Below are 12,344 nucleotides of genomic sequence, written 5' to 3'. Positions count from 1 at the left end.
GTCCCACCAGTGATGCCCTGCTCCCAGACCTCTGGAGGCTGTTGGCCGCAGACACCCCTCCCTCCATTAGCCCAGTGGAAGGCCAGGTTCTGCAGTCCAGCATCTGGGATTCTATTCTCCATTCTACTTCCTTGCTGAGTGATTCTCCTCACCCCCCAGGCCATGGTTCCCTCGTCTGTAAAGTGGGGGACAATAATGGCACCATGCTTATGGTAAGGCAAGAATGACTTAACACGCTCAGTGCCTCTGCAGTATCTGGCCATTGTTATGACATGAGAGAAGCTGGTGAGCCCTCTCTGGGCCCCCGCTCCCAGGCCGGGGTGTGCATTTTAGGGGAAGTGCACTGAGATGGGAGAAGGGCAGCTGGATGGAGACTGCTGAGACATCAGAACCTGAGGGGCCTTTCTCTAAGGCTATTCTGTTTCTCCAGACAAGAGTCTCCAGTTCTCTGCTGGGGGTGTCTGCTTGGCTCCAGTGTTCTGGGAGCCCTGTAGGGGATGGTCACTGGGAAGGGACAGTCGCCCACCTTCCACAACATGAACCTGTACTGCTTCCCCCATTTCTGATGAAGATTCTCCCCCATATCCACTCCAGTTTCTTATGTAGGTAGGTGGGGGGGCTGGGGGTCAGACCAGAAAAAGGTCCCCTGTTAAAAAAAAAAATTATTCAATGAAACTTTTTTTTTTTTTTTTTTTTGAGACTCAGTTTTGCTCTTGTTGCCCAGGCTGGAGTGCAATGGCACCATCTCGGCTCACTGCAACCTCCGCCTCCTGGGTTCAAGCAATTCTGCCTCAGCCTCCCGAGTAGCTGGGATTATAGGCATATGCCACCACGCCCGGCTAATTTTGTATTTTTAGTAGAGACAGGATTTCACCATGTTGGTCAGGCTGGCCTCCAACTCCCTACCCCAGGTGATCTGCCCACCTCGGCTTCCCAAAGTGCTGGAATTACAGGTGTGAGCCACCACACCCGGCCCTCAATGATACCTGTTAAAGCATGCTGAGGAAGAACGTATTCAGGAGCATGGCAGGCACAGAGACCACTGCACTGGGGCCTTGTAGTTAAGGGGAGAGACCAGGCTCTGAATACAGGATGGGTCAGTGGGAATCTATAGTCAAGGGGCAGGGCGAGCATCAGTGGGTGGAAAATCCAGAGGAAACATCAGTGGTGAGGGGGATTCTGGCTGAACCAACCTAACAGGATTCCAACTGAAGGCAGGCCTCAGGGTAACCAGACATCACCTGGGGGTGGTGTAGGGAAGGAGCCTCAAGAGTGATCAGATATCAAGGGTTCTGGCTAAACTGACTTAGCAGGGTTCTTTGCTGAAACTGGATTTTACAAGGATGTGCATATATGGACACGTAGGAGAAAGTTCCAGAGCCTAAGGCTGGACCAAGCACAGCATCTTTGTCAGCCCTACCAGCCCCTTCCCTTGTGTGTGCTGCCTCTGAGGTCTGAGGCCCCTGGGTTCTGAAGCAGGACCTGGCCACTTCTCACCACGCTGCTTTCTCTGCTCTGTCATTTACCCTCCTCCATCCCTGTCCATTGTCTTCCAGAGCTGCGCTGCCTCCATCTCTGCTGTTGCCTCCTCCCCTGTCCCTTTTTCCTGTTGGGATTTCACCTTTAATGGGGCTTCAGCAGGGCGGGTACATGAGCACATGTCTTCATTACACCATGTGACACCAAAAATTCCCACTTTTCCTATTATACTTTTTAAAAGGACAAAGAGATTGAAGGAAAATGTAAAGCAGAGCCCGCCCACCTGGGGCCCAGGCTTCCCTGGGAGCCAGCTGTGCTCAAAGCACAGCCTCCCTGATGTCTCCAGCCCTCTCCTCCCTGGCGCTACAGGACAGATGGGATTTTCTCCTCGCTCATCCGGGCCGGGGCCATCGCCTCCGACACCAACAAGAAGTGGTACATGTTCGATGGGCCGGTGGACGCCGTCTGGATTGAGAACATGAACACGGTGCTGGATGACAACAAGAAGCTGTGCCTCAGCTCTGGGGAGATCATCAAGCTCACGGAGGTGCACCCACCTGTCCACCTGCCCACTCTCCTCCAAGGCTGGGTGGGCCTGGAGGCTGCACCATGCTGGCCAAACTCTGCCCCCTCACCCCTTTCAAGGCCATGGGTGCATCTCAGGCTGTCACCGTGACTCAGCAAGAGCCCTCCTGCTAGCAGGAGCTTAGGCTCAGCTCCTAGTGCCCCTCCCTGGCCTGAGCTCCCACACCTCAGGGTGTCCCACAGTTGTTCAGAGCACCCTTTATACAGACCCTCTTTCTGTTGTGTTCTGAGTCCACCAGGATGCCTGTCCCACTGCTACCCGGTTGATGCTGCCTCTTGCCTCCCAGGCCCACTTTCAGTCATGTTGCCTCAGTAGGGTCAGGTGGGGTCAGGTATGCATCTGGTCCTGGCAGTGTGCCCGGGGTCTGGGAGATGCCTGGCACAGACCACCATGGGGACCTGCCTGGTGTGTGAGGGGCAGTTGTCAGAGAAAGAGGGATATGGCCTGGGCACAAGAGCAACTCACAGGTCTACACTGAGTTCAGCTCTTGAATCCTCCTAAAAGCAAATAGCTGGCAGTCAATGTGGACCTGTGTCTATGTGCACAGGGGTTGGGGGGTGCTCTGGAGCAAAATACACAGTTCCCATCAGATGTCCCCAGGCCTCCAGGGACCCCAAAATGCCCTCACCCCAGTCTGGTCAGGGAGCTCCAGGAATCTCCTGGCTTGGGGTCCTCCTCAGGGCTCCAAGGAGAGCCCATTATCAGCTAAGGACCCAGCGGTTCCTGCATCCCACTCAGCACTGCCCCTGCCCCACAGCCTGCCCACATCACCCACTTACAGGATGTGCAGCCCCTCCCTGCAGCCCTGCAGCCCTTTCTCCAGGCCTGGGGACTGGCAGCCAGCCCACTCATGTGGTTCATCTTGGCACCAGGCAATGACCATGATGTTCGAGGTACAAGACCTGGCGGTGGCTTCACCAGCTACGGTCTCCCGCTGTGGCATGGTGTACCTGGAGCCCAGCATCCTGGGGCTCATGCCTTTCATCGAGTGCTGGCTGAAAAAGCTGCCCCCCTTGCTGAAGCCCTACGAGGAGCATTTCAAGGCCCTCTTTGTCAGCTTCCTGGAGGTGAGTGAGGCCATGGGTATGCCTGACCCCGGCAGGGCAGCAGGGCACTGTGGCTGCCAGCCATGAGAACCGGGTGCCTGCTCCCTGCAGGAATCCATCTCCTTCGTTCGGTCCTCAGTGAAGGAGGTGATCGCCTCAACCAACTGCAACCTGACCATGAGCCTCCTCAAGCTGCTGGACTGCTTCTTCAAGCCCTTTCTGCCTAGAGAGGTACTGGTCCCTCTCCCCACACTGTTCTCCTTGCTCTCTGGGGCCTGAAAGAGAGAATTGGATTGGTGCAACATGGGTCACAAGACCACCTGTCCAATTGGCTGTAGAGAAACAAAGCTGTGTGGCAGAGGTCAAGACATGCCCCTGCTCCACTTCCTCCGGCCGCTTGATACTGTTCCTGTCTCAGCCTGATACTGTTCCCTTCATCCCCAGGGCCTCAAGAAAATACCCTCTGAAAAGCTGAGTCGCGTCGCAGAGTTGATTGAGCCCTGGTTCATCTTCTCCCTGATCTGGAGTGTGGGTGCCACTGGGGACAGCAATGGCCGCACCAGCTTTAGCCACTGGCTAAGGCTCAAGATGGAGAACGAACAGGTGAGAGCCGGCTGCCCCCAGGGACCAGGAGCCTCAGCCCTACTGGGCCTCACAGCCTCCTTCTCCTCCTGGTTCCTGGCAGCTGACTCTGCTCTTCCCAGAAGAGGGGCTGGTGTTCGATTACAGGCTGGAGGATGCGGGCATCAGTGGCACCAATGACAATGAGGATGAAGAGGAGGAATACAAGCAGGTGGCCACAGGCCCTCCCCAGAGACTGCACAGGGAGGGTGGCTGCTGTTCCCACAATGAATTATGGCCACACAGGGAGCGGTCACATTGACGGCCACCAGGTCTCAGGCGGGGGTTATTTACATCATCCCATGAATCCTCATGGCCCTGTAGAGTGGTTACTGTTGTGCTTGTTTTCCAGATGTGGCAGAACTGTACTTGAACCTAGGGCTGGGCTGAGAGGGGAGACGTTCCAGTACCTCCCTTTCCAGCCATACACACTGCCTCTTCCACATTGATGCGGAGCCCAGGGACTGCCCACCTCAGTTCCACTTAGAAGCCCCATTTTCCCCGAGACTGGGCTCCCCAGGGGTGGGGGGCAAGCTCTTGAAGCCTGCTTTAGTGTCCTCATCGCTGCTATCAGCTAGCAAGGGCTCCAGGAGCCCACCCTCATCCCAAGGTCAAGACCCCAGCCCAAGAGGACAGAGGTGGAAAGGTGTCTGCAGAGACCTGTCCATTACTGTGCAGGGTCCTGCTGGGGGCTCCCAGGGCGCATTTGGGTCTAACAGTTAGGACTGTGCCCAGTGGGATGCATTGGTTTGGCTGGCTGTAGTGATCCCCCCATCAGGGGACGTCTGCAAGCTGGGTCAGGGCTGCTGTGAGTGAAGGGATTTGTGCAGGCAGGGACGGTGATGGGAAGACTGGACCCAGTGGTCTCTCAGCTTCCAGCTGATACCAGCGCCCATGGTTCTGGCCCCCACATTTCTTGGGTAGCCTGAAACTAAACAGCAAACACCTTTGCATTCTGGGCTGTTCAATTCTCGGAGCATCTCCTTTCTGCAGAGACTCAGGGCCTGGCAGTCCTTAGGGAGCCCCCAAACTGGGCAGGGAGAGCCCTCCTATGCAGTTGTGCTCAGTCCCCATTCTTGGCTGTTTGTGCTGGGAGTTACCCTCCCCATGCAGAAAGCAGGGCACAGGACTTTCCGTTTCCGCCGGAAGCAACCCTGCCCCTGGACCCTCTTGCCAAAGCCCAGCTGTGCGCCGTGCAGCTCCTGGCCCTTCTGCACTTGGCCATGGGGCCGCAGCCAGGAGTGGGGCAGGAAGGGGCTCCAGGCCCACCGCCGAGCCACCTGTGATTCCAGGTTGCCTGGGTGAAGTGGATGGACGACTCAGCTCCATTCACCATGGTACCAGACACCAACTACTGCAACATCATTGTGCCCACCATGGACACCGTGCAGATGTCCCATTTGCTGGACATGCTGCTCACCAACAAGAAGCCTGTGAGCACCCCCAGGCCCTGCCTCCACCGTCCCCAAGGCCTACACTGGGGTTTGACCAGCCTCCCACACTGATGCAGGGGCAGCTCCTCCTGTGCACCAGGCCCACTGCGTGCTCCTTCTGTGCCATCCCTGCTCTGCCAGGTGCTGTGCATTGGGCCGACAGGCACGGGGAAGACACTCACCATCTCTGACAAGCTCCTTAAGAACCTGGCACTGGAGTACGTCAGCCATTTCCTCACCTTCTCAGCCCGCACTTCAGCCAACCAGACCCAGGACGTCATTGACAGCAAACTGGACAAGAGGCAGGGCACCCCTCCCTCCTTCCTCACCCCTGCATCCCCCTGGTCTTGCCGACCCAGCTGCTGTCCCACCTCTCCACCAAATTATGCTCCTGGGTTTGCCAGAAACCTCCAAGGGGGAACTGGCAGCCCCTCAAGGGGCCCAGGGTTCCCTCACAGACTGCTCCAGAGCCTTCCCTCTATCAAAAATTCCTACAAAGCTGGTCAGCGGGTGGGTGCTCGCCCTGGCTGGGCCCTTGGGCGGGGCCCTGGGTCTGTCTGTGAGAAGCCTGTTGTCCATCTGCCTGCGAGGTGAGACTCACTTTGAGGGAGCTCAGACTCAAGTCAGCCTGTCCCAGCAGTCCCAGGACAGTCAGAACAAGGATGTGGGTCAAGACATCTAGCAATTTGGAGGAGGCTGAAATTTAGCAAGGGCTTCCCAAAGGGAGAGCTGCCACCCCGTTGCCCCTGGATTCTCAGAGGACCTGGTGCCTGTGGGTGCTGGGCTCACACAGCCTCTCCCCTCTCAGGCGGAAGGGTGTGTTTGGACCACCTCTGGGGCGCAACTTTATCTTTTTCATCGATGACCTGAACATGCCGGCCCTGGAGACCTACGGCGCACAGCCACCCATCGAGCTGTTGCGCCAGTGGATGGACCACGGCGGCTGGTACGACCGCAAGATCATCGGTGCGTGTGGCTGGCCTGGCTGGCAGGGCAAGGGCTGGGCGTGCTGTGCAAGAGCACAGGAGGCGCAGCACTAAAGGCCTACACTACTTTAAGGCACCCACAAAAATGTTGTAATTTATCTTAAAATTAAAGGGGGGCCGGCGGGGGGAGGGGCGGAGAGACGCCGCCGCCGCCATGGCTGCCGCAGTCTCTGGGAGCCTGGAAAAGGTTGATGCGAGAGCAAGCGAACGACTCAGTCCCCAGGCGGCGGCAGGGGCAGCAGCGGCGGCGGCCCACTCCAGCCATGCCGAATAAAAACAAGCAGGAGAAAGAATCACCAAAAGCAGAGAAGAGTGGAATAAGTTCAAAAGAAGGACAAGACATAGTAGAATCAGAGCAAATTTCCGTCAGGAAAACACCCTTGTTGCTGTCCCGTCTACAGTGTCTGCTAAAATAAAAGTACTGGTCTCTCAGCCCATAGTGAAGAAAGACAAATGGCACAATTCTTCAAGGTTTAGTGCAAGCAATAATAGAGAACTTCAAAAACTACCATCCTTAAAAGATGTTCCTCCTGCTGATCAAGAGAAGCTTTTTATCCCGAGGTTACGTCAGTGTTGCGTCCTCTTTTGACTTTGTTTCTGATCCACTAAGTGACCTAAAGTGGAAGGAAGTAACACGAGCTGCTTGAAGTGAAATGGTAGAATATATCACCCATAATCAGAATGTGATCACAGAGCCTATTTACCCAGTAGTAGTCCATATGTTTGCAGTTAACACGTTTTGAACATTCCCACCTTCCTCTAATCCTAGGGGAGCAGAATTTGACCCAGAGGAAGATGAACCGACGTTAGAAGCAGCCTGGCCTCATCTACACTTGTTTATGAATTTTTCTTAAGATTTTTAGAGTCTCCAGATTTCCAACCTAATATAGCAAAGAAATACATTGCTCAGAAGTTTGTACTGCAGCTTTTAGAGCTCTTTGACAGTGAAGATCCTCAGGAGAGAGATTTTCTTAAAACCACCCTTCACAGAATCTATGGGAAATTCCTAGGCTTGAGAGCTTACATCAGAAAACAGATAATCTATTTTATAGGTTTATTTATGAAACAGAGCATCATAATGGCATAGCAGAGTTACTGGAAATATTGGGAAGTATAATTAATGGATTTGCCTTACCACTAAAAAGAACACAAAATTTTCTTACTGAAGGTGTTACTACCTTTGCACAAAGTGAGATCTCTGAGTGTCTACCACCCCCAGCTGGCATACTGTGTAGTACAGTTTTTAGAAAAGGACAACACCCTCACAGAACCTGTTGTGATGGCACTTCTCAAATACTGGCCAAAGACTCACAGTCCAAAAGAAGTAATGTTCTTAAATGAATTAGAAGCGATTTTAGATGTCATTGAACCATCAGAATTTGTGAAGACTATGGAGCCCCTCTTCCGGCAGTTGGCCAAATGTGTCTCCAGCCCACACTTCCAGGTGGCAGAGCGAGCTCTCTATTACTGGAATAATGAATACATCATGAGTTTAATCAGTGACAACGCCGCAAAGATTCTGCCCATCGTGTTTCCTTCCTTGTACCGCAACTCAAAGACCCATTGCAACAAGATAATACATGGTTTGCTATACAACGCCCTGAAGCTGTTCATGGGGATGAACCAAAAGCTATTTGATGACTGTACACAACAGTTCAAAGCAGAAGAACTAAAAGAGAAGCTAAAAATGAAAGTACAGGAAGAAGCATGGGTTAAAATAGAAAATCTAGCCAAAGCCAATCCCCAGGTACTAAAAAAGAGAGTGACATGAAAATGTCCAGGGTTACTTGAATGTTTTTATAAGGTTGAAGTATGTGTCACCATGCCAGGGGAGGGGCTCAATTTCACTAACGTTGTATATGAAAATGTCTGCAATAAAAAAGTACTTTTAAACTTTGTAAAAAAAATTAAAGGGGAGGAGGATGAATTTTTAGGGCAAAGAAAAATTTTCATGTGTAATATTGATGTATTTGTCTTTATTCCAATACTGTTCTAAAGTATAATTTTGAATTTTTGTATGGCGAAGGGGCCACAAAGGTCATAATGCAGCCCTGGCCAGGGCCCTTCCTGACTTCCTGCCCCTACTCCAGGCGCCTTCAAGAACCTAGTGGACATCAACTTCGTCTGTGCCATGGGCCCCCCCGGTGGAGGCAGGAACACCGTCACCCCACGGCTGATGCGTCACTTCAACTACCTGTCTTTTGCTGAGATGGACGAGGTCAGCAAGAAACGCATCTTCTCCACTATCCTGGGCAACTGGATGAGTGAGTATTGGTGGGGGTGAGCATGGACAAAGGCAGAAGCCCAGGCCAGGGAGGCCAGACCAAGGACAGCTGGGTGGCCACCAGAAAGGGTGGAGTGGCCAAACCATGACCGCAACCCCGGCTTCACCTCTCACTCAGCTGTGTGACCTTTGGCAGCTCATGAATCTCTCTGAGCCTGTTTCTTCATCTGTGCCTACCATTCCAGGTTGTGAGGGTTAAATATGATATTGCATGTAGAGCAGCTAGCATGAAGCCTGGCACGTGGTGATTGCTGGATGTATGATACACATAGATATGCACTCACTCACATACATACATATGTATACATTAGTACTTGCCCAGAAACTCTGGGGGAGGCATGTTACTTTTGTAAATCAGGAGAAGCCACAAGATAGGATGGATGGAGTGTCTCTGAGCCTTTATGGAGTTTGGGGAAGAGCTTACCCCAAGATGCTGTTTCCCCTACCATTTCACCTGGCCAGGGTGAGCAGCAAGATGTCCACCTAACCCCGAGCCCCGTGTCTCTCCCTCCATCCTCTAGATGGACTCCTTGGAGAGAAAAGCTACCGGGAGCCTGTGCGTAAGTGTGGGCCTGGGCGGAGGCCCAGGAGGGCCTGGGTGGGAAGGGGGCACTGGTTCCAGGAGGAGCTCTGGGCTCTGGTTGGATATGTTGAGACTGGGACCAGGCGCCGTGGTGAACCATCCTTAGGTTCATGTGGGGACCTTGGGCCACTGGGTGCCAGAGCAAAGGTTGACACAGGCACTGGCTGCCCCACAAGCTCATTCACCCATTCTTAGAGTCAGCCAGCCCTTCCATGCCTGCGTTAGTGTCCAGCTGATGATAGACGCAAATTAAATGCAAAATGAATGCATGAATAAGGGAATCCAACGAACTCCCACCCTATGTGAAGAATCAGAACTCCAGGGAGCAGGTGTGCGCAGGAAAGCCGGGATGTCTGTGGGGCAGACATTGTGATGAATCTGCCCGTCGTCGCGGCAAGGCAGCTGACCACTGCAGTCCCTGTCCTTGCCCAGGCCTGCCTCCTCCCCCTGCCTTCAGCTGAAAGAGGCTGTCGGGAGACAGCTGCCTTTTGGGTCTGCACCCATCTGCTTACCTGCGCCCTGCCTTCCTTCCTGTGGCTGGGAACGGACTGCTGCTCCACGGCAAAGCCCAGCCTCCTCCTGGGCCTGCCTGGGAATGCGGCTCCCCTCTTCCCCACCAACACCAGTGCTCCCTTCGCCATTGGGCCTTCCACAAACAAGCCCCATTCTCCATCTTAACCACCAAATGCAAAACAGCCTCTCTGGGCCCCCTTCCCACCTGCCCCAGCCCATCACTCTACCTCTCTGCTCACCTTGATAGCAAAACTCCTCCAAAGCATTGCCTCTTCCCCCTGTACCCGCCCTCCCCTCCCACTTTCCTGTGAATGCCCGTCTCACCCTCTGAGAGTGCTCTTGTCACCAGTGGCCTTCTGTGGCCAGACCAGCGGTCAGCCCTTGTCCTCGCCTTCCCGGGGGTCAGTAGTGCTGGCCGGCAGACATCCCCTTCCTGCTGCAGGCTTCTCTCAGGCCTCCCCCATCCCTGGCTGCCCATTCTCAGATGGACTGGGCTTGGTCTCCAGCCTCTTCTCCCTCCAACCACACTCTCCTCCCTCTTCTCCCTCCAACCACACTCTCCTCAGACAGTCCCATCCCGCCTCTGACGGGGAAATCCATCTTTGTGCTGGCAACTCCCAAGTCTACATCCTCAGCCCAGACCTCTCCCCTCAACACCTGGCTCCGCATCTCCCCTGGGATGTCCACAGGGTATCTCAGGCCGAACCTGTCTAGAGCCAAACTCCTAAGTGCCCTGGTCCCCGCACTCTTCTCATCTCAGGCTTTGGCAGCTCCATCCTTCCAGGTGCTCCAGGCAAGATGGAGTCTTGGCACCATCCTCCATGCCCCCTTCCCTCGCCCCACAGCTCACCTGTCAGGAGTTCCCATAGGTTCTCCCTTAAGAATCCATCCTAGGCCGGGCGCGGTGGCTCAAGCCTGTAATCCCAGCACTTTGGGAGGCCGAGACGGGCGGATCACAAGGTCAGGAGATCGAGACCATCCTGGCTAACACGGTGAAACCCCGTCTCTACTAAAAATACAAAAAACTAGCCGGGCGAGGTGGCGGGCGCCTGTAGTCCCAGCTACTCGGGAGGCTGAGGCAGGAGAATGGCGTAAACCCGGGAGGCGGAGCTTGCAGTGAGCTGAGATCCGGCCACTGCACTCCAGCCTGGGCGACAGAGCGAGACTCCGTCTCAAAAAAAAAAAAAAAAAAAAGAATCCATCCTGATCAGCCACTGCTCACCACCCTGTCCTCGCCCACCTGGTCAGTGCTGCAGCCCTGCCATGGTCTCCTGGCAGCTGCCTTCTCCTGCCTAAGGTCTATCTTCTGCTTAAGGGCACAGGGACCCATTAAATCATTCCATCAGGCCACATTCCTCCTCTCTCACCCATCGCATCCAGGCAAGAGCCCGGGTCCTGACAGTGGTAGGGAAAGCCATCCTCAGTTCGCCCCACCTCGTCCTCTGATCTCACCGCCTCCTGCTCACCCCCTCATTGCTGGTCCTTAACATGCCAGGCCTGCTCCCACCTCTAGGCCTTTGCCCTTGCTTTCTCCTCTACCTGGGACAATTTTTCTCCAGTTATGTGCGAGTTTGCATCTCACTTCTTTGCTTGACATCCCCTTCCTCAGTGAGGCCTCCCCCAGCGTTGCTGTAAAATCGCCCCCAAGCCCAACTCTGGCCATCCCCAGGCCCCTTTCCTGCTGCGGGGCTGCTCGTAGCCCTTGACACCTGTTTGCTGTCTTTATTACTTGCTAATCCACTCATTGTCAGCCTCCCGACAAGAATGTCAGCTTGAGAGCGAGGAGTATGTCTGTTTGGGTCACTCTGTGCCCAGTGCCTGTGTCAACAGACAAGCCCCTCTCCTGCCCTTTCTTTCCATTTTTTCTACTTCTCACCAAGTTTCCACTGACAGAATTTGAGTTCCCAGCACAGAATTGGATAGTTTTCAAAGAACAGGCCGATAGGTGTGTGAGTGGTGAAAATGCAGGTTGAGAAGTGGGCAGCCCTGAAGTGGGTGGTGAGCCCTCAAGGTCGGGGGTGTGCTCCAGGCCTCCCCACACCCACCCTTAGGCATCTTGAGGCCTATGTGGACCATAAGACCCTCCCCACATGTGGCTCAGAGATGGAATGTTCAGGTCTGGTCACAGCCCCCGTAGGACAAGGCAGTAATGGCCCCGCCCAGCACTGACCACACGAGCACCCCCAATTCCATGATGAGTCCCAGTGCTCCGACAGGCCATGTTGGCATAAAGATATACGGGGTGCAGAGCAGGAGATTCTTCACCTCCCCCACACTGGGGACATCCGAGACGGAGCCAAAGGGTACGTGGAATCCAAGCCTGAAGGCTGGGGAAGGGGCTTAGTGGGGGGCACAGCAAAGGCAAGGACATCAGGACCTGCAGAGGCAACAGAGGGAGCTCCTGGCATGTGACCCAGGCCACTCTCCTATTCCCGCAGCCGGGGCCCCCCACATTGCCCACTTCACGGAGCCCCTTGTGGAAGCCACCATCATGGTGTATGCCACCATCACCTCCCAGCTGCTGCCCACTCCAGCCAAGTCCCACTACACCTTCAACCTGAGGGACCTCTCCAAAGTCTTCCAAGGCATGCTCATGGCTGATCCAGCCAAGGTCGAGGTGAGGACCGGGCAGGCACCCTCCCCAATGCCCACACTGCTCTCCCCATCCTCCCCAGCCCCACCAATCTCAGGCCTTCCTGCCCAAACAGGCCCTGGAACATGGGGATGCCAGGCCCCCCAGAGCCTAGCCTTGGTGCAGCTGAGCCCAGTCTTGTGGGTTGAACCCACACCTGGAATGGTGGCTGAGACAGGGA

At 54.7% G+C, this 12,344-nt stretch overlaps 1 protein-coding gene and 1 pseudogene across 1 annotated transcript in view; both read left to right on the top strand.

The window, feature by feature from the left end:
- DNAH1 (dynein, axonemal, heavy chain 1) overlaps window positions 1–12,344 on the top strand; it is an 86,566-nt gene that overhangs the window by 52,863 nt on the left and 21,359 nt on the right. The window contains exons 38-48 of the mRNA XM_011986225.1: window positions 1,849–2,026; window positions 2,938–3,132; window positions 3,223–3,342; window positions 3,556–3,714; window positions 3,797–3,904; window positions 5,025–5,165; window positions 5,307–5,467; window positions 5,974–6,131; window positions 8,242–8,415; window positions 8,957–8,995; window positions 11,970–12,148. Coding sequence (XP_011841615.1) covers window positions 1,849–2,026; window positions 2,938–3,132; window positions 3,223–3,342; window positions 3,556–3,714; window positions 3,797–3,904; window positions 5,025–5,165; window positions 5,307–5,467; window positions 5,974–6,131; window positions 8,242–8,415; window positions 8,957–8,995; window positions 11,970–12,148 — 1,612 coding nt within the window. The remainder of the gene's footprint in view (window positions 1–1,848; window positions 2,027–2,937; window positions 3,133–3,222; window positions 3,343–3,555; window positions 3,715–3,796; window positions 3,905–5,024; window positions 5,166–5,306; window positions 5,468–5,973; window positions 6,132–8,241; window positions 8,416–8,956; window positions 8,996–11,969; window positions 12,149–12,344) is intronic.
- Window positions 6,415–7,922, top strand: LOC105544009 (annotated as a pseudogene).

This window comes from Mandrillus leucophaeus, unplaced genomic scaffold (assembly GCF_000951045.1).
Source record: "Mandrillus leucophaeus isolate KB7577 unplaced genomic scaffold, Mleu.le_1.0 Scaffold296, whole genome shotgun sequence".
Classification (NCBI taxonomy): domain Eukaryota; kingdom Metazoa; phylum Chordata; class Mammalia; order Primates; family Cercopithecidae; genus Mandrillus; species Mandrillus leucophaeus.
The sequence above is the reverse complement of the archived record's forward strand: the minus strand, read 5'-3'. Positions and strand labels throughout refer to the sequence as shown.